The sequence below is a fragment of the Lacerta agilis genome, chromosome 7 (assembly GCF_009819535.1).
Source record: "Lacerta agilis isolate rLacAgi1 chromosome 7, rLacAgi1.pri, whole genome shotgun sequence".
Classification (NCBI taxonomy): Eukaryota; Metazoa; Chordata; class Lepidosauria; order Squamata; family Lacertidae; genus Lacerta; species Lacerta agilis.
This window is the reverse complement of record NC_046318.1, coordinates 10,388,232-10,413,542: the sequence shown is the minus strand read 5'-3', so window position 1 is coordinate 10,413,542 and position 25,311 is coordinate 10,388,232. Positions and strand designations below refer to the sequence as shown.

Genomic DNA, 25,311 nt, shown 5'->3' with positions numbered 1-25,311 from the left:
ATTAAAAACTAGGCCTTGGTTTCTTCAAGGCTGCTGACTATGTTTTATAAGTTGATGCTTGCACTGCAGAGTAGCAAGGACACTTTTTTTTTTAAAACGGCCCTGCTTCTTTGTTTTTAAGAACAGCCTGCATTGACACAGGCAGAAATTAAGCAAGAGGAAATAGCTCTTCACAGCACCTCATTTGGTAGGATAATTTCATCTATTTATGTGTGCCATGCTGCTAATAGCACAGGAGCAGGGCGATTTAAGGAGTTGGCAAGCCTTGGGAACCGAGTTCCACCCCATATCTATCTTAACCGATGGAAAGCTGCAGTTGTGTATGCTAGAGTGTCTTAGGGTGGTTCTCAAAATGCCAAGACCGGCCTTGTCCTGGATGACATCTGCTTCTTTTTACACTGCTCTGGCACTGCTGATTACCCGTGGCCCATAGCGGCAAGCGTGTGTGTACCAACTCTCAGTTTCACAGCTAAGGGTATTTTGCTCAGGCTTCAGGTGCCCCAGGCTTGATTCGTTTCCACTGATCTACAGCTGCTTTCACTAGATTATCACTGAGGAAGTGTGTGTGTATGTTTTGGCTGTGTATGTGTGTGTGTCTTTTCCATTCTTCGCAGTGAACTGCATGCAAACCCCAAACCCACAGCTGCTGTTCCCTAAAGACCACCAGTCCCATGCCCCTACCTCATTGCTCTGAGTTGGCAATTGAACAGCTAGGAAATACCCCTCAGCCTTCAGTTCCTCATTCTCATACTATACGTCCCGCACTAGCTGCATCAGGGCACAGAATTTGTTGTTGTTGTTGTGCGTGTTTCTTTCATTCACATTGGTTTTTTTTAAAATAAGAAAACTTTTATTTCATCTTTTTCATCTACGTAGAGTGTGAAAGGCATAAAACTTAATCAGAATTGTTGAGGAAATAGCAAGCATCTTTGGTCTTAGTAATCAGTTATCGAATTAAATTGAGAATAAAGCAATTAGAAGCTTATTGAAATAGGTCATAGGGCAAATCAGTTTAAAGCCCAAGTTTTCAGTGCAACATTTTTATGTTTTCCTGAACTGTGCATAAAAAGTAACTTGCCAGCTGGGTCTCCCCCCTCCTTCCACTTCATGATTATTTGCATCACAAAATATATTTACAGTTAGGTTAGTACTTTCTGACATTAAGTTCCCAGTGTAAGTATGAAAGAGGATTATTAGCTTAATGTGTTCTTGCCTGAACTGAGGAAGGACCAGAGTTGCAACGATAAAGTATCATTCATGGAGCAGCTACATTTGTGTGTGTGTGTGTGAGTGTGAAATAAATGTGTATATCATTTGTCAAAGGCCCATTTAATGTTAGTTCAACACTGTGAAACAGGGAATCGTTCTTTTCATGTAGTCGCCTTTCCAGTGTCAGTGTTGCCCAAATATTGTTTCCTGAGGAATGTTTTCCTCGAATCAAAACAGGTCCCAGAACTCGTGTTTTGCAATTCTGTTAATGCAAAAGTATGCAAATAATCAAAGCCGGAAAAACACTTTGACGGAAATGGCTTAATGTAGTTATGTTGGAATCACTTTGTGTAATTATGTTAACATTATATGATTTTTTAGTGTTCCCTCCCAAATGATTAGACTTAATTGAAGGTATAGTTATGAAATCAGTTGATGAAAAACAGACCATCTTCTGTCTATTACTGACTCCTGTTTGAACTGAAAAGTACATTGCTTCAATAAATGAATATCACAGTCAGGGTTGGTTGGATTCTATGCTGTGTAGAACAACCCTCACAGTAAAATTAGAGCTCAAGCAAGAATAAAAAGTCCATGTCACTCAGGCAGGAAGCTATTTTTAGTGTACCACGACCCTCTCCCCATATTGGATGTCTCTTCTTACCTTTAATAACAACAATAATAGTAATTTTTATTTATTTATACCATGCACATCTAGATGGGTTGCCCCAGCCACTCTGGGCACACATATAAAAACACAATAAAACATCAAACGTCCATAGCAACAATCTGATGCAATATTTAAAAAGTCACAATAACTTTAAAATAAACAACTTGTATCAAATAAAGCAACATTCAACAATCCATTAGAATCTAATAGTTAAACAGTAAAATTAAACATCAGCAAATAATAATTAAACAGTTTGCACTTACCAACCACAAGAATTACCAATCTATAATTGATAAAAATGCAGTAACAGGAAACCACAATGCATAAAATACCACAACACACGCAAAACCATATAAAAAGCATCAAACTGAGAAACAAGGACACACACACTATATGTGTGTGTGTGTGTGTGTGTGTGTGTGTGTATGGATATGGATATGGATATGGATAGGGATAGGGATATATTCCCTGAACTCCTCTGTTCCCAGCTGCTCCTGCTGCTCTTAATGTCATGGTCTGGGAAAGGCTGGAGGGTGGGGCAAGGCAGGTGAAAACAACATTCCCTGATGAAGAACAGAAAGTCTCTCTCTCCCCTCACCTTTGAAAAAGACCACTTCCTGGCAATGCTTTCTTTTTCCTATCGTATCTCAGGCCGGAGGTAGAAGAGTCTCCTCCCAGCCCAGCCCATATCTTATCCCCTTTTGAGATTACAGGTAAATAGCCACATTCTTTGTTCAGCAGCAACAAGCTTTAAGAACACTTTGCTTGAGAGTTTGTTCCATTTACCGTAATTTATTGTGCTCTTTAGTACTCCACAGGTTTGTGCAGTAGAGAGATAGAAAAATGGATTTAATGCATAATACTGTTTCCGTTCTGCATAAAGTAGCCCCAAAACTTAAAGTTATTTCTTAGAGAGAAGGCCAAGTAATTGATGAGCATTTGGTATTGATCTCATTAGATGTTGTTCCTCTCTATCAAGATTCCCCATGATGAGCCCATTCTGAGTTGCAACATTATGTGGATTTACTTGAAAATCCATTTTCACCCACTCATTTGTTTTGTACTGATGTTTCACATAATTTTGAAAAAGAACTACATTTGCTTTAGTAATCAGTTTTAAGAGAGCTGCTATAGACAGCCTCTTTGCTCCTAATTTGGCCAATATGTTATTACTGTTTTGGAGGAGCATTTTAAATGTCTATACTTTATTTTATGATGACATTATCCTATGTTTTAATTATAATTGATGATATTTTTCTAGCATTTAGGAATACTGAAAACTTGCCAATATCTCTCCCCTGAGATTAATCCCGTACATTACCATGTTAAATTTCCTTCTTACTCTGCTTCTGTTTCTATTTTCTATGCCTTCTGGGACAGCATAGTGCTGTGTACATTTAAATCATACATATTAAGCAGTTTTTGTTGAGTGTGCTAGTAGGAATACCAATTTACATTCTACAAATCACAATCAAATTCATTTTAAACAGAAGATGCCTGTAAGACAATTTCTATGATTAAAGCTCAGTTCCACTGATCCTTCAGATAACAATGTACAGTGGTACCCCGCTAGACGAATGCCTCGCAAGACGAAAAACTCGCTAGACGAAGGCATTCGTCTAGCGGAAGGCTGCCCCGCAAGACGAAAAAGTCTATGGGGCTGCCTCGCAAGACGAAAAATTTTCGTCTTTTTTTTTCCGTTTTGCGGAGCGCGGCTGTCATTGCCGCTCCGCAAGACGAAAAACCCGCTAGACGAAAATTTTCGCAGAACGAATTATTTTCGTCTAGCGGGGCACCACTGTACAAGACAGACATTTTTCCGAATCTTTATATCAGAGGAGCAAACTGGACCATATCACATGGTGAGCATTGACCTGTGCCAATTATACTATCAGAATGAATTTACTTTAGGGTCCCTAATTCCAAGTCAAGTATTGTATCCAGTGTGTAAAGTTGCGGGTGCAGTGTCTATACGATTTCAGCTCTTTGTGTAATCAGCTCTGGGTAGTGATTCAGCATGCTAGCAAGGATATGCTAGGAGTCAAATCTAACAAAAACAACCTCCTTTATTGCAGTAGGAACTTGACAGGCTGGAGGGAAAGGGCAAGCTCCTTTTATACTCTCAGGAACAGGAGTTGGGGAAAGGAAACATTTAGATTTTGGCGGGACCCAATCAGAGTAAGAATCCAAATTGTGCCAAAAAGTTAACCAATAGCAACTGTCACCACACCTGTTTGAATCACCCTAGAGTGGGAAAGGTAGTTACAGAACTAGCAGTGAAACTCATGTATGCATATTAAACCAATACATAACACAGTGTAAATTATTATGAAATAAATACCTGCAGGATGTGTTCCAGGTTGTTCTGTGCCACCTCAGTAAGAGTCTGTGATGCCTGAAAAAAATGTTTGAGCTGCCCTTGTACATTAAGATTCCAAACCTAAATGGACTGTTGCTATTTTTTTAGATGCGAAGGGGGTAGTTATTTGTTTTGTGTTTGGTTGCTTTCCTCCACATACCACCTCAGCTCCAGCCAGTGATTTTAGCTCTTGGCTTCTCTTAGGCTCCCCAAGCCCAGATGTCCTTTGCCTGGATCAAACTTCCATCGCAGCTGCTGCTTCTGCCTTCTTTTCAACACACTGCCTGATTTTTTTTTGGTTGTTGTACCCCTGGCCTTGATTTTGTATTGAGACTGCCCTTTTATTTCCAGTTGGGCTCTCTGCAGATAGTCACTTAAACTTTGGGTGGACTTCTTCATCGTTGTCAGACCACTATTCTGGTCTAGTGAGATGAAGTAGAATGTCTGCTGACATGGCTGATCAGATCCCACAAGTTCTGAATCTCCTGTGTCTGTATATAAATAAAGTACCTTGCTCCCGGCTCTGCTCTTCTTTGGAGATAATGCAATTTGACAGTTAGCCATTCATTCAGCCACCTGCCGGTCTCTTGTTGATACGTATTTTGTATATAAAAGTCAAACGGTTTATATGTGGTAAACACCTTACATTCAATAGTATGAATTCCTTTATACATTCCTTTAGAATGAAATTTACCTCAAAAAAATTGAATAACAAAATGAATTCCCCACAGGGAAAGACAAACAAGTCTCTGAAAACGCATTATTGAGCATAGAAACAAAAGCAGACATCGTATTAGGGATGCAACTGTAGTGCAACAGTTCTTGGATTATGGTCATATTCTAGGAGATTTTTTGGGGGGTTTTTTGGATGGATTAAGCATCACAAATTCCAGTCAGTCAAGATGAAAATTACGCACACTGGATTCCAACACATCCTGGCTTTACATACTGAGCAGCATTCATATTATATGGATTAAATGAAATATGTTGGTTCTTGTGGTTTTCTTCACTGTTCAATATGTGAAGAAAAAAAGTAACAGCTTTGTCAGAATTAGAATTCATCTCAGGGTGAGGATGTAAATGAATTGGGGAAGGTCCATGTTTTTGGGGGGCTTTGGTTGTTGTATTTAGAATGTGCCATTGGACTATAATGGTGGAGGTTAAAAGGCCCCCCCCCCGACATTAAAAAAATCGAAAACACACTCACTCACCGAAACATAAATTGGCAACAGTCATTTAAAAGGTAAAGGGTTCACTGCGAGAGGCAGTGAAGGATAGGTGTGCCTGGCGTGCTCTGGTCCATGGGGTCACGAAGAGTCGGACACGACTGAACGACTGAACAACAACAAAGGGCCCCCTGACCATTAGTTCCAGTCGCAGACAACTCTGGGGTTGTGGTGCTCATCTTGCTTGGCTGAGGGAGCCGGCATACAGCTTCTGGGTCATGTGGCCAGCATGACTAAGCCGCTTCCGGCGAACCAGAGCAGCGCCCGGGAGCTCACCCTGTTACTGGGTTTTGAACTGCCAACCTTCTGATCGGCAAGCCCTAGCCTAGGCTCTGTGGTTTAACCCACCACGCCACTGGCATCCCTTAAGCCTACGGCACCCGGTATTCCCAGGCAGTCTCCCATCCAAGTACTAACTAGGCCTGACCCTGCTTAGCTTCCGAGATCAGGCGTGTTCGGGGTAGTATGGCTGTAGTCAATTAGCAGCTTCTAAATGGCGACTTTCTCCAAAAGAAAAGCTTAGCAAGAAGCGATACACACAAACATTGGTAGAATAGACCATATATGTTCATAACTGCTACAGCCTATTTGAGAATGTTTAAAACCACCACCACCACCACAACAACAACCTGGGGCCTTTTGTAGGGTACTAAGGCATAATGTGAATAGTACTGTAAATTACTTGCTGTAGGGCTATAATGGCCGCTTACCCAGTATAAGGTTGCGCTGTGGTTGCGGCCCGTCAAGCCAGACCCACTCCCTCACAGAAGAAAGGCCTCTTCATTTTGTGGCCAGCCACTGGGGATTTCCCACAGGTGGGCAGGATAACCCGCCAAGCCAGAGATTCATCATCCACCAATCAGGAGGCTGCTAGGCCTTCCTATTTAGGCTGGCGATGCCTGTGTTCAGGATGGTTGTAAAGTTTTAATGCATTTTACAGTGGCTTTATTCATTCATGCTTTGATTTCTCCTTGATTATGTTCTCACAGTGTCCATCTGATTGTACAATATTAGCTAAATTGCAGAGTAGACAAGGTGTTGTGGAGTCGTTGGTTTAGTGTGAAAACAGATTTTGTAGGGCCACTAGGTTGTGGGTTGGCCGTTTTACCAACCCTGCTTTGAGGACTTAATTCAGAGCCTCTGGTTTGGGCCATCTCCTCCAATGATTTGTACATATTAGAACACTTCTATGGCAAAACCCCACAGGCAGACTATATTTGTTCACTTCAGTAGCTTCTAGATCAGATTTCTTATTTTTATGGTGTCTCTCGTGGAAAATTAAATACCGTATATCGCGGCGTATAAGGCGACTCGGCGTATAAGACGACCCCCCAACTTTTAATGTGAAAAAACAGAGTTTGGGGTATACTCACCCAGCCCGGGATCCATGGCTGCTGAGGCGGCGGCAGCGGCGGGGAGAGCGTCCCCCGCGCCACACAGGAGATTTCCGCGCTTGCCGCCCAAGCGCACAGCGGCCCCCATGGCTGCTGAGGCGGCGGAAGCGACGCCTGGGGCAGCGGGGAGAAGCTCCCCGTCGCCGCAAAGGAGGCCTCCGTGCTTCCCGCTGAAGCGCAGGACGGCCTCCACGGCTGCTGAGGCGTCGGCAGCGACGCCTAGGGCAGCGGGGAGAAGCTCCCCGTCGCCGCAAAGGAGGCCTCCGCGCTTCCTGCTGAAGCGCAGGACGGCCTCCACGGCTGCTGAGGCGTCGGCAGCGACGCCTGGGGCAGCGGGGAGAAGCTCCCCGTCGCCGCAAAGGAGGCCTCCGCGCTTCCTGCTGAAGCGCAGGACGGCCTCCACGGCTGCTGAGGCGTCGGCAGCGACGCCTGGGGCAGCGGGGAGAACCTCCCCGTCGCCGCACAGGAAGCCTCCGCGCTTGCCGCCCACGCCCAGCCCGGGCTCCATGGCGGCTGAGGCAGCGGTTGCGGCTGGAGCGCCGGGGAGAGGCTCCATGCAGCCAGTGGCGGGGCGGAACTCCGGGTCATGATGTTGCCGGCGTACAAGACGACCCCCGACTTCAGAGAAGATTTTTCGGGCTTAAAAAGTCGTCTTATACGCCGCGATATACGGTAGTTATTGTCACTAAAATAGGTAACGGAACAAGAAGACACTCATTTGCTTCGAACAGTCCTTATCAAGATCCACTATTCACAGAGGCCAAATATTTTCCTTTTGAGGGTTCCTGGCACTCAGTGATAGCAATCAGTAGTCCCATTATCATTACTGTGAGACTGAAGGTTGAGATTGAAATTTAGAATTAAGTTTGGGGGAAAAGAAAGTGTTGAGCTGGGAGTTGTAGAAATCCAGGGAAGAACAATATCTGCTTGATCTAAACGAGAAATGGATATTCCTATTTTTCATTTAAGCAATTAATCTGCAAAGCTAAGAAACAGCACAGATATCAAGGGGTAGAGGCAAACTTTTAAGGCTTGCATTTAACAATGATTGGCAGCCCTCAGGTATGTCCTCTATCTTATGTCCTGAAAGTTTACTAGACAGCAAGGGGCCTTGGTGAAATGATAAGAGCTGTGGATTCTTGCTCTTTGTTTTTGAGAAATATGTCCCCGCCCCACCCCAATTTGCCTCTGGCAGAGAGGCATTGTTTTGTGACGAGGCCATATCTAAGTACCTGTATCTTTGCAGGGGAGCCCCATTATATTATTGGGTTCCACAGCCAAAATTTCTTGCTACAGTCTGAAACAATACATCAGCAGAACTGTATAGTATTCTAAAATGTAATGTGACCTCATGTCCAGGAACTAGGCTGCTTCTGGAGTGAACATAGCTGGGAATGTTTTATTGGAAGAAGGAAGAGTAGTTCCTGTCCTGCTTTGGAGTAAATGAATTGTCATATGGCCAGTGCAGATTTAACATGGTTCACCTTAAAACCACAGGTAAAGGGACTGGGAACAAGCATTGTGAACACAACAATTCCCCCAGCTTGTCTCCTGTCTTTCATGTATCCTCCCCTCCCTCCAGCCGCAGGTTTTTGTTAGCCTTGAAATCAACCATGGTAAATGCTAACCAGGGTTACTTTGAAAGTAAGACTTGATGCTGGTTAAAACATAGTTAAGAGTGAAGTCTACATAGTACTAACCAAGTGTTGACACACCCCTCTTAATCATAGTTGTGCCACCATAGTTAAGAATGAACACTACACACCTCTAATTTTATTGTTGACACAATCCTCTTAAACACGGCTAATGCTGGTGGCATAATTTCTTTAGGATGGGGCAGGTGAATGGATCTTGCAATCCTACCTAGTATTTCTGATTCCTTAACCATGGTTAAGGAATTATTTTTGTTACATCTGCACCAGTCTATGGAAGTATGTGGAGTTAAGTGAGTTGTTTCCCCCCACTTTAGTTGTCTTGTCAGGGAGAAATACTGCTGTGCTGATGCAAAGACCACCCCTAAGGTGTTGGTAAAGAAAGTTGAAGCATTGGCTTAATTAAGAATGGTAAGATGCAAATATGTGTTAATATACTTCAAACACTTTCACAAGATATACAGGGAAAACACTTTCCCCTTGCTAATGTGTCTGCTTTGAACTTGTTAATATGGTTGTCACAGTATCTAATGTGGGAAAAAGCACTGTTTTAAATTCAAAGAGAAGTCCCTACTTATTTGCCTATTTAATCTGAATAATCTGACATATTCATGTTGTCCTCTTTTCTGTGAATGGATATGGCTTAAGCAAGAGCATTAGTGTAATTGCTGAATATGAAACATCTGATCTCCCTGGCCAGCTGGCCTCTCCTGAGGTAAATGGTCTGTGGGGGGGTGGGGATGGGGAGAGAGACAGACAGACAGAGAGAGAGACAAATCTGAACATATTATTTTGTGAATCACAACAATGTGGTAACTTTTGACATCGCAGGTTGTAATTAGGCTGGCCTGAAAAAGAGGACAGGGTTCCTTCACCTTTAATAACTGTGCAGAAGAGAGAATTTCAGCAATTATAGCTTGACATGCTAGCTGCACTTTCTGAAATCCCCTCATCTGCACAGATGTTAAAGGCGCAGGAATCCTGTCCTCTTGCACCAGGACAACCTAAAACTAATGGAAACTGGACTAGTAAAGTGAGATGACTGATTTAATTAGACACAATTAAATTAATTTTTTAATTACTTATTCACGATGTTATCAAATCATATAGAGTGGTAAGGAATATTTTGGATGAGCTGGAAGATGATGTTTGGTTTATTTGACACTTGTTTTGGGCTCTGGTTAAGGAGAGAGTCATCTCTTTAACTGCGTGCCTGCGGTGGGTGAAAAGTGAGCAGAACACTAGATGTGTCTCTTACATCTGTAAAGTAGACTACATTCCTGCCATGCTAAAGCCAGCTGTTTCTTCTACACCACCTGCACTCCATCCTCCAACCAGGAGGCATTATTGTACAGTAGTTAACACAAACACTTACACGGGAAAATGCATTTAAATGATTGCACCGATGGCATTTTGACACAGTTGCGGTGTAGCCATATTAAGAAAACCATCCCACTATTGTGCTAGAGAGACTGCCATAGTATATCCACGTGTGGTGGATGTCTTGAGCATATAAAGCCCTTGTGTCAGAGGATATTTACAGGAATAAGCTATATTACAGGTCAGCATGTGGAATGTACCCCAAGTTTGGGTTTTTAAAGAAGGGAAATTTTTTACCTTTGTTATAAAGAATTAATTGCTTTCATTTTAGTAGCAGCACACCTACCAATGGCACAGAATCTCGGAAGGGGTTGGAGCATGTGTGGTCCATTGCTGTATCAGAAAATTAACAAAGAGATTGCATGCATTGAATAATACAAATGCTGTAGATTAATTTGTTGAAACAGAGCATCCTTTTATAAAATACTGATAACCCTGAAGAATGGCAACCACCTGATTTGATTATTTTCTTTATTTCTGCTTTCCAAAATCTTATTAATTTCCATTACATTCCAGTCATAATAATCCCTTATACAACAACTGCAATATTCTGTTCATGTTGACACATTGAATGATTTATAAAACCACGAGTGAGGAACTCGAACTACAGTCATACCTCTAGATACGATCGCTGCAGGTTGCGTTTGTCACGGGATATGAACGTGCCGAACCTGAAAGTACCGGAACCGGGTTACTTCCAGGTTCGGTGGTTCGCACATGAGCAGAAGCGCCAAATCGCACTTTGCGCATGTGCAGAAGTGCCAAATCAAGCCGCGCACATGCGCAGACGCAGTACTTCAGGTTGCATGCTGCTCAAGTTGCGAATGGGGCTCCGGAACGGATCCTGTTCTCAACCAGAGGTACCACTGTATATCCTTGTTCTTCCTGTGTGGCAATTATTCTGTTGGTCGTGTTTCTTCCTGTCCTTGTAAGATGTTATGTCTTTCTTTCCCCTGGTTGTTGCTGTTAATCTGTCATTCCTTGGGCGGAGCTGATATCCTGTTTAATTTTGAACTTTGGCAAACTAGAATAGACTGACCCATCCTGGAGTGGGGAGGTGTAAGTTGGGATTTTCGTTTTTGTATCCTTTTTCGTGTAATTGTTGTTATATATTGGAAATAAAAAGGAGGGGTGTGGCCTGTGGAGAGGCATGGCCTAGGGAGAGCCCCAAAGTCTGGATGAAGAGGCCTGGATTATACTGCTAATATGGTGAAGCAGAATGCAGACTTTGGATGCAGAAGACCCCAGGTTCATTCATCAGTATTTCTTGTTGAAAGGGTTGCAGGTAACCAAGCTTTGGACACAGGGGCGTAACAAGGTAAATTGGTACCTGGGGGCAATTTTTTTTGTCCCCCCCCCCCAGAGGCGTGGGAAGGTCAGGTGGTACCCGGTGTGGAAAATTTCTTGTCACCCCCCCATTGATTCCCCCCCCCCTGCAAAAATGGTTTTATGTTATTTCATATTTTCTTACAAAGGAATAATAACAAGTAATAATAATAAAAAACTTTTTTTTATATCCCGCCCTCCCCAGCCGAAGTCGGGCTCAGGGTGGCTAACATCAGATACATAGCCTAACATTGGTATAAAATCAAACAATAATTAAATTACCTCCTAAAAACATCTCAAAATCAAATTAAAGTCTAATTAGATGGCTTTCCACAGGGTTAGGGTTGGGAACAGTAAGTGCTCCATTGAATTGAAATTCCAGCCTTCACGACATAGGAAAACAGCCAAGTAAACAGCTATTTTGGTGGAGGAAGGTCAGGATATTAACTGATATGGATGAAATTTAATATATAGCTATATAATCCCTAGTATAGTAAGATAAGACCTTTGGAGCAGGCATTTTAAAAAAAGTTTTTTTAATGAACCACCCTAGTAGGGCAGTAATTGTTCCTTGATAATTTGTCACCCCCTCCATTATGGAATGTGGGGTGGTCCACCCCCTACGCCCCCCTTGCTATGCCCCTGTTTGGACAACCTCTGCATGTGATACCTCCAAAGAGCTGCACCCAGAGCTGACAATATTGGATATGCATAGATCCTTCATATATTGAATATTCATAAGAGCGCATGTCTCAATTTATTACATATATATCCTATCCTTTCACCCAGGACCAAAGGCAGGGGTTGCCACCATGGTGTCTGTGGACATCATGGTGCCCTTGAGATCTTTCCCTTGAGTGATGAGGGTGGTGTTGTCAGAAAATATTTAATCATGCAGCTGATATCATGGAACAGTTTGGTGCACAGTTTCAGTAAGATACTGTGCATGTGATAAGTGGGGCTTTCTTTCATAGAAGTGTATCCAGAATTGCAAATTCTGCAACAAATTTTGGAAACAGTATGGATACTCTTGTTTACAAACTTCTTCACATACCGTGTTTCTCCTAAAATAAGACACCGTCTTATATTTTTTTTCGCTCAACAAAACACAGTATGGCTTATTTTCAGGGGATGTCTTATTTTAACCGTGTCGCATCGGTACGCTGCATAGCCACGCCTCTCCAGGCTGTTTTAATGGGAGGTACCACGTCACTATGGCTTATTTTCGGGGTATGGCTTATTTTTGGGGAACGGCTTATATTTCGCAAATGCATAGAAATCCTGCTATGGCTTATTTTATGGCCATGTCTTATTTTAGGAGAAACAGGGTACACTTTGAAAGTGTAATACAGTGGTACCTTGGTTTGCATACGTCTTGGTTTGCATATGTTTTGGATTAAAACACGTCAAACCTGGAAGTGTACGTCCCGGTTTGCAACCTTTTTTTGGATTACAACCCCCCCCCCCCCATTGGAGGCCCCATTGGCGAAAGCGTGCCTTGGGTTACAACCTGTTTTGGTTTACAAACGGACCTCCGGAACAGATTATGGTTGTAAACCAAGATACCACTGTTTTACATCCCCTTGTGTTTATGCAACATTGTGCTACATGGATGCGAGCATCGCTACAACTACAACTGTTTTAGGTTGTGTATATTTAATTTTTCATTCCACGTGGGGCTATTCCACACATTACAGATTTATTGCTAAGCCAACACACAAAAGAGAGCTGCAGCCAGTCTTAGCTCTCTGATGTATGTGCATGAATGAGTTGCATTGTTTTCCAGCACCTGTTGATCATCTTTATGTTTTAAGAGTGTGCTTAAATCTCTGGAATATGATTCAGGAGAAGCAATGTGTGAAGAAACTCATATATTGGTAGCATGGAACACAAAGTAGTGGCTCTTCCAGTCATTAAAGCATGGTTGGATAATCCTTCCGCATTAAGTCCATTTTCCAATGAGTGGCTGTACCAGATCTTTCAGCTTCTGATATTGTCAGGTGGATATAAATTGTCTTGAACTCAAATCAGAACCAGAATAATGGTGCTTAACTTTATCAGTGCTGAAATTAGTACAGTCTGCACTGTAAAGGGGTACAGTCTTTATTGAATCCTATTTGCACCTTGCCTACAGAAAGTTTTCTGTATTCTGTTAAATTGATGACATTTTATATTTTCAGCGAGCTACCTGCAGCTTCCTAACTTCAATATCTTTTGCCTGAGATGTAGCTCAGCTGTAACATTTGGGTTAAGGGTTTTGAGGGCAGAAGGTTGCGCTTTTCTGCTCCTTGTTTGGGCTATGGATGAAGGTAAAGCAGCAAACAGGGTGCATGGACGGTGTCTCTGAGTGTGCAGGAAGGAGTTGTGGCCATATTGGTGATGGCCCCTGCATCTCTGTCCACTTGCAGTTTGGTCATTCTCCGTTGATAGTGAGATGATGCCCCAAAGGCATCTGGGACATTATTTTGCATTTTATGCCCAAACACATCACCCAGCTATAGACATGGCATAAGAACTGTTACAGCAAAAGTCTGAAGAGAGTGTCCTTACAGAATATCATTAATGAAAACTAACTTCAGCCTGAAGCAACATTGAAAGTGCTATGGAAACCAGCAGTGGAGGAAAACTGTGGGTGGGGATGGTTTATTTTGATGGATTCTGGTTACACAATTAAGTTGATCATATAGAACATGGCTTTTTACGTGCCTTTTCTCTGCCTGTTCATTTGTTTAATTTATTTACTCATCAAATTTCTATGCCACCCTTAATCCGAGGATTGCAAGGTAGTTGACAATATAAAAATACAAAAATGCATAACTAGTAACAAATAAAAACAATACCCCCATGGAATGATGTGGTAGTAAAATGGGCAGTGTTGACCTTTAGTTGTGAAGTTGAGATTTCAATTTTAGTAGATGGAAGGGCAAGCTACAGCCATTTGCATCCAATAGGAACACTCTAAAGTTTGTTGTTTGTTGAATATTGTGCTGCATCTTTGTGGTTTATTATGCTAAATACTTAACTTTGATCAAATATTAATGTTGCCAATACTAAATTGCATTTAGTGATTAAGCTATTTTTGTTTCCCCCCTTCAGTGTGACAATGCAAAGGGACTTAAAGCCTTCTACGATGCAATAAAATATGGACCTACACACTTAATGGTTTTTGGTGGAGTATGTACAACTGTAACATCCATCATTGCTGAATCCCTAATAGGATGGAATTTGGTACAGGTAAGAACAACACCTTATAGATATATTGATTGATACCTTTAAAATGTTAGGGTGTTCTTTGGAAAACTATGTAGATATTTTATATTATTAATAGTTCTGCACTTGGTTGAGCAGTCTTCAGGCTTGTGTGATCTGCTTTTCACGAGAACCTAAAGGTCTACTGACAGGAAACATTGACAGGAATGGAGTCAGAATCTAATTGGTGGCTCAAGGAACCAGTTGCCTACAGTTTACGATGAACCATATACTGAAATGGCCTGCATCTAAAAGTACAAATGTACATCTATTACAGATCAAGAATTCTAGCATCAACCTCCCAAACTGGTCAGCAGAGAGGGACAAAAGCAACTAATGTGTCTTATAGGTAAAGGTAAAGGTACCCTTGACTGTTAGGTCCAGTTGCAGACGACTCTGGGGTTGCAGCGCTCATCTCGCTCTATAGGCCGAGTGAGCTGGCGTTTGTCCGCAGACAGTTTTTCTGGGTCATGTGGCCAGAATGACTAAGCCACTTCTGGCGAACCAGAGCAGCGCACGGAAATGCCGTTTACCTTCCTGCCGGAGCAGTACCTATTTATCTACTTGCACTTTGACATGCTTTCGAACTGCTAGGTGTCTTATGCGTAGTAGGCACTAAAGCAGAGAGATAAGTGCCATGGCAGTCATTTAATATACCGTATTTTTCGGCGTATAAGACAACTGGGCGTATAAGACGACCCCCAACTTTTCCAGTTAAAATATAGAGTTTGAGATATACTCGACTGCAGATTCTCCACCTGGCGTATAAGACGACCCTCGACTTTTGAGAAGATTTTCCTGGATTAAAAAGTAGTCTTATACGCCAGAATATACGGTAAGGCATTTTTTTTGGGTATATTTCACTAGGCAAATGAATATGCATAGGATTGCTTATCACATCACATTGGTAAGAAAGCCAGACAAACAGCCTGATCCTATGCATGATTGCTCAGAAGAGAGGTCTACTGATTCAAAGGGACCTACTCCAATTGTGCATATAATGGAACCTTAGAAGTTAGAAGTAGGGTGGGGGAACGAAGCACTTTTACAGTGAGGCTTCTACTAAAAGTTCAGTAATGCAAAATGCCTATCAATCTATGGGACTTGCTTAGTTGCTGACTCAAAAGGCACGGAAATAATAATTAAGGCACCTTCACAACACGTAAGCTATCAGTTTTCAGCTCGTAGTCCATGACACCCTGGACTATTTTAATAAATTCTGAAAATGGGATTTCTTTGTGTGTAGGTTTTAAAACCCACAACATGAAGACATCATAATGTTGCCTATCACTCCCCAGTGGCGGAGCGTAAGGAAACGCCACATGCTGCGTGCCACCAAGGGGTGTGGGGTGTGGAGGGAGCCCCCTGCAGCTAGCCTTGCAAGATGGCACGGGGGGGGGGGGTGCACTCATGCGCCATAGTTCAGGAGAGTTGGCAGCAGCCTTGCCACCCACCCTCCTCTCTCTGATGGAGCTGCAGGGCTGGGCATGAAGAAGCAGAATTTTATTTATTTATTGTCTTTTGGAATCTCAGTACATACTATCCCTAGAATAAAAGCTTTTTTTTAATTAACAGTTATCTTAAACATTTTCTTCAATTCATTATAAATCATTTCCCAGAAAACTTTTACTCTCTTACAAGACCACCACATATGGTAAAAGTACATTCTTTTTCTTTACATTGCCAGCATGTGTTTGATTTTGATTTATGCATTTTTGCCAATTTGCCAATTTGCTAAGAGTTAAATACTACCTACACATTATCATCTGTTATTTGATTATTGATTTAAACCTCCAAAATGTATTTTGGATAGTTAAGTTTTTACCTCTACAGTATATTTTATTTTATTCTATTGCTATGGTTAGTGGCTTATGAAAATACAGATTCTACATCATTATCATGTATTGTTCTTTTAGTGTATAACATGCTGTAAACTTAAGATCTACATTCCATAACTTCTCCCATGCAGCCATTTTAATATTATGGCATATATCTCTTGCCCAGTGAATCATGGCCAACTTCACCTGCTCGTCTTTTGTCTCCTATTCTAATAATAGTTTGTACATTTTGGAAATAATTTTATCATTATTCCTTAGTAAATCTCTTTCAAATTGCGAGGTTTGATTAAAAAAAACAAATCCTTTTGTGGAATTGAAAATATTGTAAACAATCTATTACTTGTTGATCTAATTATTCAAACCTCTTTAATGCTATGTCCCAGTCCTTTTCTGTTAATAAATCCCTGTATGTCACCGAATCCCCCCTCCCATTCCCTTTTTTCACTGATATCGCTTCGAGTGGGGGAAAGCTACCATGGTGTATTTCTTTCTAACAAATTTTTGTATTTCTCCCATACCTTGTACAAATTTCTCCTAATAATATGATTTGTAAAACATTTGTGTACCTTAGCTTCTAAAAGTCCTTCTAAAATAAAAACCTGAGTATTATACAATGTCAGCCATTCCTTTAACCAGCAAAGACAGGATGCCTCATAATATAATATTAAGTCTGGCAGGGAGAAACCACCTCTTTCCTTCAAATCCACTAGTAATTTATATTTTATTCCTGGTTTTTCCCCCTGCCAGATAAATCTCATAATATCTCTTTGCCATTCCTTGAAGCATCCTGCGTTGCTGATCATTGTTTGAAATAAAAATAACATTTTTGGTAGCATATTCATCGTTACGGCTGATATTCTTCCCAAATTCATCCTTCCCCAACTTGGAAGTGTTGGAAGTGTTTCTCTTAATCTCTTTCCATACTTTTTCATTATTGTCCTTAAAAACATTAATATGCTTGGGCATTATCCACACTCCTAAATATTTGACCTTTGTCTAAATGTGTGGTCTTTTCCTATCCTGAGGAAAGATTTGGAACTCAGAAGGGAATATATATATATATTTTTATAGAAGGGAATATTTTAAAGGTCTAACAGCCATGCTTTCTTTTGCTGAATATTTTGTGATTTTAAATCTCTGCTGGGAAGTTCTCTCACCAAAGATTATTTGCCCCTACTTGGATCTTGACCATTTTTAATAATAATGTTATTATTTGTACCCCGTCCATCTGATTGGGTTGCCCTAGCCATTCTGGGCAGCTTCCAGCATATAAAAAAATATAATAAGAAACATTAAAAAAATTCCTTATACAGGGATGCCAATAATAATAATTCCATGACATCCAGGGAATTTTCCTTTCTATATACCTATTTTTTCCTTGAACCAACAGTTACCTCTGCTATCACTGCCATTTGGTATTGCCAAACAGAAGCCTTCTTATAACTGTGGCCAGTTTGTATCTTGTGGGAAATGGAGGTGCATCAAAATGCCCGTATCCTAGATATTCACAATTCAGAGGGTATATGGTACTGTAAGTCTGTGATTCTTGCTGTGGGCTTGCATAAGTAGGCCTTGACTACCTTAAATTTATTTGAGGGCCCCAGTATGTAGGAAGCCATAGTTATCTTAGCATAGTGCCCTGGAAGTTGAATTCTTACCTGGCAAATGTCTGTTCCCTGTTAGGAATTATACTGTCAGTCTAACATTATGAATGACTACAAAAGAGATCAGAGCTGGGAGTTGCTTAAACCTTTGTGACTGATGTGGCATCAATGAATATATAAATTTGACAAGACGATGTGACGTGATGGTGATATTGCCATAGCAATGCAGCCTTAATTGCACAATTACGTATCAAGAACAGACGAAGGACAAATCCTGCATACTTACGAGGCTGCATCTTCTTGAAAACTGATATTGCAGCATCCTGGCAGATTTTAGCACGCGATGACGGCATCCAGATATGCGACATAGTGATCTTGCGGGGGTGGGGGGGGGGTGGAACCCTGGATTGGCAGAAAAAGAGCTAAAAGAAGGCAATGGGGATGTAACAAAGGATGTTTTTAAAGTGCATTGATAACACGTTACTGAAAAGTTGGAGAAAGAGTAGGAGAATCGCTGGTTAAGCTACCTCTAGCATTAAATTGCTGAGATGCATGCAGCTTTGAATTGTGGTCTTTACCTAGACTTTTTATTTCTTCATTTGGAAGTGCTATACAGTAGTAGGATTGTAGCAATGAGAGAGGTGGTTTTTTTTTTTTTTGCAGGGCAGGGGCTTAACTCCTCAGGGAGGATATTCCAGGATGTTCCCTGAATGTTAGATTCTTTTTAAAGGAAGAAGACTCTTTTCTCTTATGGGCGTTCAAGATGAAAATACGCAGACAGTACTGTATTCTGCTCAGTTACTTCCAAGAAATAAGTCTGCTCTTGATGTCCAATATTGTGGTGAATGAGCACAAAGGCACGGGGATATCATTCATATTTTTTGTTAAATAACAGTGCATTTTGAAATTATTTAAAAAGTTAAAATTGTTTACTATGTCAAATTAGCTTTTATCCTATTTGAATCCTGGCCAATGCTTCCACAAATGCAGATGTGGGAGAAACTTATGAACATCAGCTGCCCATGAGTTTCTACATTCAGGCATGTGTGAGAAAAAGCTTGTGTCTCCATGTCACATTAAGAAACAGAGGTGAGCTGGGGAACTTGTTGTATATTTGACAGCAGAACACTTCCCTTCTAGACCAATCTGGGCCATACCTATTCATCTGGAAAGTCGGCTAGAGATACCCATAGCCAACTATTGTTATTTTGCAGCTAATGCTGAGAAACTAGGCTGGTGCCAGTTGGGATACAGCTTAATAAATGCTTAGTAATAAGTAGTGGCTTGATATGTGACATTGTGGGGCTATGGGTTTTGAGAAATATAAGCTCATAGCTCCCTTGGGCATGCAGAACAAGTTGTGCAGTTCTTTGACTCCTGGCCAGTACTTCCATAAATGTCTGAAATGGTTGCTGGTTCTTTGGTTTATGATACCCTTAAAAAACAACAACACCACACATTTATAATTTGTTTTTATGGAGTGTTATATTTAGCTTAAGGATGGGAGAGGCATCGCCCATTTTTGTAGGAGTCTAAATAAAAAGGAGCCAGTAGGCAGGGGAAGCAAATTTGAGCTTGGAGGGATCATTTGCTGCCTATAAAATACAGTTAGGAAGGAAAGGAGGGGGAGAATCTGTGCTTTGCAGCCTTTCCCTTTTTCAAGAACAGATCTCTGGCAAAGGCAATTTGAAGGAGGGAGACCTCAGAGCTGCTTGGTTCCTTTGACAGGGTCTACGCCCCTGTTCAATAGGTTACCTTACGGCTTCATCATAGCAGTACTGTGCAGATCCACTGGGAGTTTCACACTACTCTGAGCTGGAATAGCTTCTAACCTGACTGATGTACAGATGTACAGAAGGGCAGCTGGGAAGCTTTCACAAAGTGTGTTCATTTCTGCATCCTCATGGCCCTTGGTGTTAATAGAGATTCTTCACAGAAGTTGCTAAAGTTGACAAGGTAACAGTGCTATTTCTCTGCCTGCCATTGTGCTAACCTTCCACATCTTTAGAAACTTAGCAGTTATATAGCCTTTGCTGTCGCTTAAAAACAGCTGTTAAGTGTGACAAAATGTGCCTGCCGTCTGCCTGTAGTAATTCATTAGACATTGGAAATAACGTTGACACATGGTTGCATTTGCCACAAAGACTAAGTTCTGATAAAAATAAAATGCCTGTTCTTTTGTGCCTACTGTCTGTATCACTGCCGATGAACTGTAGCTTGAACTCAAAGCGACATTGGTGGATTATTTGGAAAGGTAATGGGCTGAGTCTTCAGCTATTGACTCAAGGAAATGAGGGAGCAAATGCATGGTTCATGGCTTGAGCCCACCCTTAAATCCAGACTGTTAGCCTTTGAGGGGATGAAGGTCAGACTACCAATATCAGCGCTTCCTTAGTACTGTGAGGGTAACCACTCGCTGTTGAGTGTGCACTGCAGGTATTAATGGCAGGCATATTGCTCCCCTCCCCGCCAACTGTGAGCAGCATGACGTGGTAGTGAAATGGGCAGTGTTGACCTTTAGTAGTGAAGTTTTATCTGCTTGATACGCCTTATCAGCCCCCTTACTCTTTGCCTGGGTGCTGTGGCTTTTAAATAAGCAAATGTGTCGTAAGATTGTCTTCCGTGAATGTAATCTTAACATTAAGTCCGTAAGTGACTGTGGAGGCCAATTCTGAATCCACATGTCCTTCCACAGTGGGGTCATAGGTTTCCAGGCAGGAGTTGATCACGGTGACGGTTTGCCAAGCATGCCTTCCTAGGGCATCTTTTCTAGCCCCTCTCCCTTTACAGGGTGAGCAGAGTGGATCCTAAATAGGCTCAGTCATGGATACAGCTGCCGAGCTGCTCAACTGCCTCATTCCTTGAGTCAGAACGACTGAATCTGTATCCATCGCCCATGTGCCGGTTTATGACTAGGGGCTTCCAGATTTCACGGTCCTGCCCCTGTTACCATTTGCCGATTGCTATGGGACTATTTTGGGTTTGGGGTGGGTTTTTGGAAGACGCCTGCATGTGAATTTGTTTTATGTGTGTAGATTAGTGCATGCTGACCAATGCACAGTCTTCACAGTAAGGCTCTATTCCGATGGCATGAGTATCATGAAGAATGGTACATTCTTATCTGCTGCAGCCTTCATCCGCCTTCAGAGCCGTTGTAATATGCCACTTGTTATCTTCTGCCTGTTCTGCTGTTGAGGACTACTTGGATCATTCTTTGTCTATCTCCTCCCCTTTGACCTTACTGCCTTGGGTGATCCTGCTGGGAGTACGATACTCCCGATGGCTTCACTCCCAAGGGTCATAGGAACGTGCAAGCCCACTCACCACAACAAGGTGAGCGAGTGAGGTGCGTGATGTAATGGGAAGCAATACAAGTGCCATAATATCAGGTCCACCTTGTGTCAAAACTGAAGAGTAAGGCAAAAATGAAGCAAATGGTTATCATAACACCCAAATCTATGTGATGGTCAGATGAGTGAGAAGAACTGAGCTGGAGCCTTTGGTGTACCAGTCAGCCAGTACTAATTCACACACTCTGATGTACTGTTGTTAAGAGGTGACTGTCTTGCCTGGCTTCCCTGTAGCTTCCTCCTATGGCCAGAGCTTGGTACCTACATGTGGGTAGAGCTGGTTCAGGATCCTCTGCAGACACTGTGAATGCAAGAGAAACAGATAGCTGGGTTTGTTTGTTTGATGGAGGAAGATGTAGGTTGGTCAGGGTGGAGTCCAGCATTGTTTAGCAAGGATGGCATTCTGTTGACAGAGTTGTGCCAATGAAATGAGAATAACAAAGCTGTTTTAGGAACACAGGAGTGCTCCTATAGTGGTGAGTAGCAAAAACATGGTTCTACCATTATAAGCCTAAAATTCTAAACAGGCATGGGTCAAGTTTCCCAAAGATTCCCCATGCAGCACACTAAGGCTCAGGTGTTGCATACAGCAATACAGGATCATCCTGATCATCTGGATAATTGCCGGAAAGACCAAGAAAAAATGTGAATGCCTGGAGGATAAGTTGTAAGGAACCACAACTTGTGACATTACACAACATCATTTCTGATTCTGGGGCATGTCTGTTAAAGCATCAACCTTACAGGTATATTCCAAATTCCTGTGTGTTTGTGGAGGTTGAGCCAAAATAGTGTTCTGTAGTTGTGGAAGGGTAAGCCTAATTGGATAACTGAATTTCAAAATTGTGGCCCTAGGTTTTAAAATCCAAAAATAGTTCGAGTCTAGTAATAATGTAGGGTTGTGTTTTGCTTCGTTTTTGTGTAATTGCCTGTAAATATGTAACTGTTAAATAAATTTTGTGTTTTGTTGCAACTAGACTATGAAAAATCTACAGCTGTAATTTATATAATGGATTAGGTTGTTGTTTAAACAGGCAAATATCTCCTTGGAGGTCAGCGCCCAAGTGAGTCTTGTCCACCTCTGTGTCATTTTGATAGCAGCCTGCAATCCTATACACACTTACCTAGGAGTAAGTCCCATTTTAAACAATGTGACTGGCATCTGAGGGGTCAAGTATAAGATTGCACTGCAAAGGAGTTAAAGTTTATTTATTTAGTTGGTCTGCAGACCATATAAGCACACAATGAAATTGAATTTATTTATTTAAAGCATTTTTATCTTACTCCTTGGTCAAAGAAAGCTCTGAGTAGCTTACAAGCATCAAAAGTTATTCCAAGCCCTTAAGTTTACAACCTAAGACACAACACAAAAGGAAAAGGGTATTGGGAGGGAAGAGGGATGGGGGGAAGAAAATAAAAGCCAGACACTGTTCCTTAATTATAGTGTTTTTAAAATGAGTAGTTGAAATGGAAAGATTTCAAGGAGAGCAGTCAAAATTTGCTACCCTTTCAACAGAGGAACTGTGAACCCTTCTCCTGTAGCCTGATGGAAGGCTGCTAAGGCTGCTGCGATGTAACACTTCAGAGTGACTGGGGAAACCCAGACAGATGGGCGGGGTATAAATAATGAAATTTGTTGTTATTATTATTACTGTATTATTTATTACATAAAAAGCATACACTTAATGCCACATAAAAAAGTAAAAATTTGGGGAGGGGGGGTGGAGAGAGAAATGTCAAAATGAATATATGCCCTCAAAACTCTCCAGCAGCTAACTGGGCTGCAAATATATTTCCCTGAGACTGGAAGGCTTTACACGGAAAACAACAACTGCCTGCCCTCTGTCACACATTGATTATTTCCATGTAAAAGGATTCTCCCTGCATCCCTCCCTGCAATTTTCCAGTACTTCATGTTCTTTAGGAAAATTGTGAAACAAGGACAGACAACTTATAAAATTATTTAAAAATATCCCTGAATTCCTCTCTTCCCAGCTACTTCTGCTGTTCTCAAAGTCATGGTCTGGGAAAGGTTCCCGGGGTTGGGGTTGGGGCAAGATAGGTGGAAAAGCCATTGCCTGCAGAAAGTCTATCTCCCCTCAGTTCATTAATGTTTAGTTGGGGTTGGCGATTATTTTAATTTGGGTATAACTGTAAACTGGTGGTGGTGGTGGTTGTTATTGGTTTCTATTGATTTATTGGTTTGTTCGTTGCTCGTATAGGATATTTTGTTTTTTTAATGTTTGATGCTTTGTTGTGTTTTCATACATGTTGCAAGCCACCCTGAGTGGCTGGGGAAACCCAGCAAGATGGGCAGGATATAATTTTTTTAAAAAATTATTATTATTAATTTCCTTTAAAAGATTTTTTAAATGCATATTAGCTGGTTAACAAAAGTAGCATTCCATCAGTTAAATCCCCCTAAATATCAAACACAATTCCTCCCATAAATGAGAACAATTAACACATTTAGCAAACCATCCACTAACTAATCTCTATCACTTAAATATCAGCAACAGAAAAATACATAAATATAAAAATACGTTGCAGTTTAAGCCAATTAAATTAATCAAAGTCTATTAAAGTAATGCAGTAAAACAGCAGAGTACAAGTGCCCTAATCTCAATCGGCATAACAGCAATAGAAAATGAGCTGACATCTTCAGTCCCTGAAACCTCCATGCCAAGGCAGTGCATGCATACAAATAACTGACAACAGCTCATCTCTCACCAGGGCTGCCTTGCCTCCTAACTCTTGTCTAAGACATTCTCCAACATGGGCTTCTCCTTCTCTCACCAAGGAGCTGAAAAACAATATAGTTTGCATCAAAAGGAGTGGTGCCCTCTAAGTGCCTCCTTTCCAATGGTTTTGTCCTCTTAGATCAAGAATTTCAGCTTCACTATGAGAGGAGCATTCTGTTCCCTGGGCAGTGGTCTGGGTGCCTGAGGCTTTATTTAGGTTTAAAGACTGTCTCAAGGCAAATCTAAAAAAATGTAGTATAAACACTGACAACTGGGAAATACTGGCCTGCGAGCGCTCCAGTTGGAGAACAGCCTTTACCAAAGGTGTCATGGGCTTTGAAGACACTCGAACTCAGGACTCAAGGGAGAAACATGCCAAGAGGAAGGCACGCTTGGCAAACCCTCAACGTGATGAACTCCCACCCGGAAACCATTGTCCCCACTGTGGAAGGACGTGTGGATCCAGAATTGGCCTCCACAGTCACTTACGGACTCACTGTTAAAACTGTGTTTATGGAAGGCCATCTTACTCGGCTACGAGTGATCGACAAAGAAGAAGATGATTTTGTCTCGCAAACTGGCCCCTTGCAAATAGGAGAAGAAATCTACAATATAGTTAGCATTAGCTAACAGTAAAGATTTCGTACTTAAGCAGGGATTCACAAATGGCCTATTTCTCGCTATTCCTGTTTTCCACCTACCATGACTGTTTTGTCTAAGGATGGAGACAGATCTATGTAATAGCTATGTTTTTTTATTCCCCAAATGGTGGGGCAACCATTGATGTAACCCGAAACCTGCCTATCTCCTCACAGAGCCTCATTTGCAAGTCTGCAAACTCCTCCAACACACCAGTTTGAGGTTGGCCAGATACAGACTTCATGGCTTTACCATATGCCCCCTCCACTCCCCTCCTCTTTGTTTGCCAGCTAGCCTGATGATGTGGGGAACTTGAAAGTGTGCACGCTATTGTGTGACGTTTTGGTTGGTGAGGAAGGTACCATCTCCACAGGCTTCTTTGAGTGCCAGGCCTAATGAGCAGAGCAGCTCATTCCTGGTGGTCTTACTGCATGAAAATCAGTTGCTGAGACTAAAAGTTCTCGCCTCCTCGCAGCCGTCTTAAGACATGTGTTTTGTATTGAAGTTCTCACCCTAGGCCACCAGGGGTGTTGTATATATAGTTTTCACTCAGGTCCACGTCAGTTAATTTAGGCGGGAAACCCTGGGCTGTTGTTGTTACAACATTGTCAGACGGCTGCCTATAAAAGCAGGCCGGCTGAGCTGTTTGTGTTCAGTTCAGTTCCAGCTTACTT

At 41.7% G+C, this 25,311-nt stretch overlaps 1 protein-coding gene and 1 pseudogene across 3 annotated transcripts in view; one reads left to right on the top strand and one right to left on the bottom strand.

Moving 5' to 3' along the window:
* Positions 1-25,311, top strand: part of GABBR2 (gamma-aminobutyric acid type B receptor subunit 2) — a 261,082-nt gene that overhangs the window by 18,993 nt on the left and 216,778 nt on the right. For all 3 annotated transcript variants that reach the window (XR_004427003.1, XM_033154359.1, XM_033154360.1), the window contains exon 2: positions 14,313-14,450. Coding sequence is in view for 2 of the 3 variants with exons in the window: in XM_033154359.1 (XP_033010250.1) it covers positions 14,313-14,450 (138 nt within the window). In the remaining variant the exon portion in view is untranslated. The remainder of the gene's footprint in view (positions 1-14,312; positions 14,451-25,311) is intronic.
* LOC117050534 lies at positions 5,833-5,941 on the bottom strand (annotated as a pseudogene).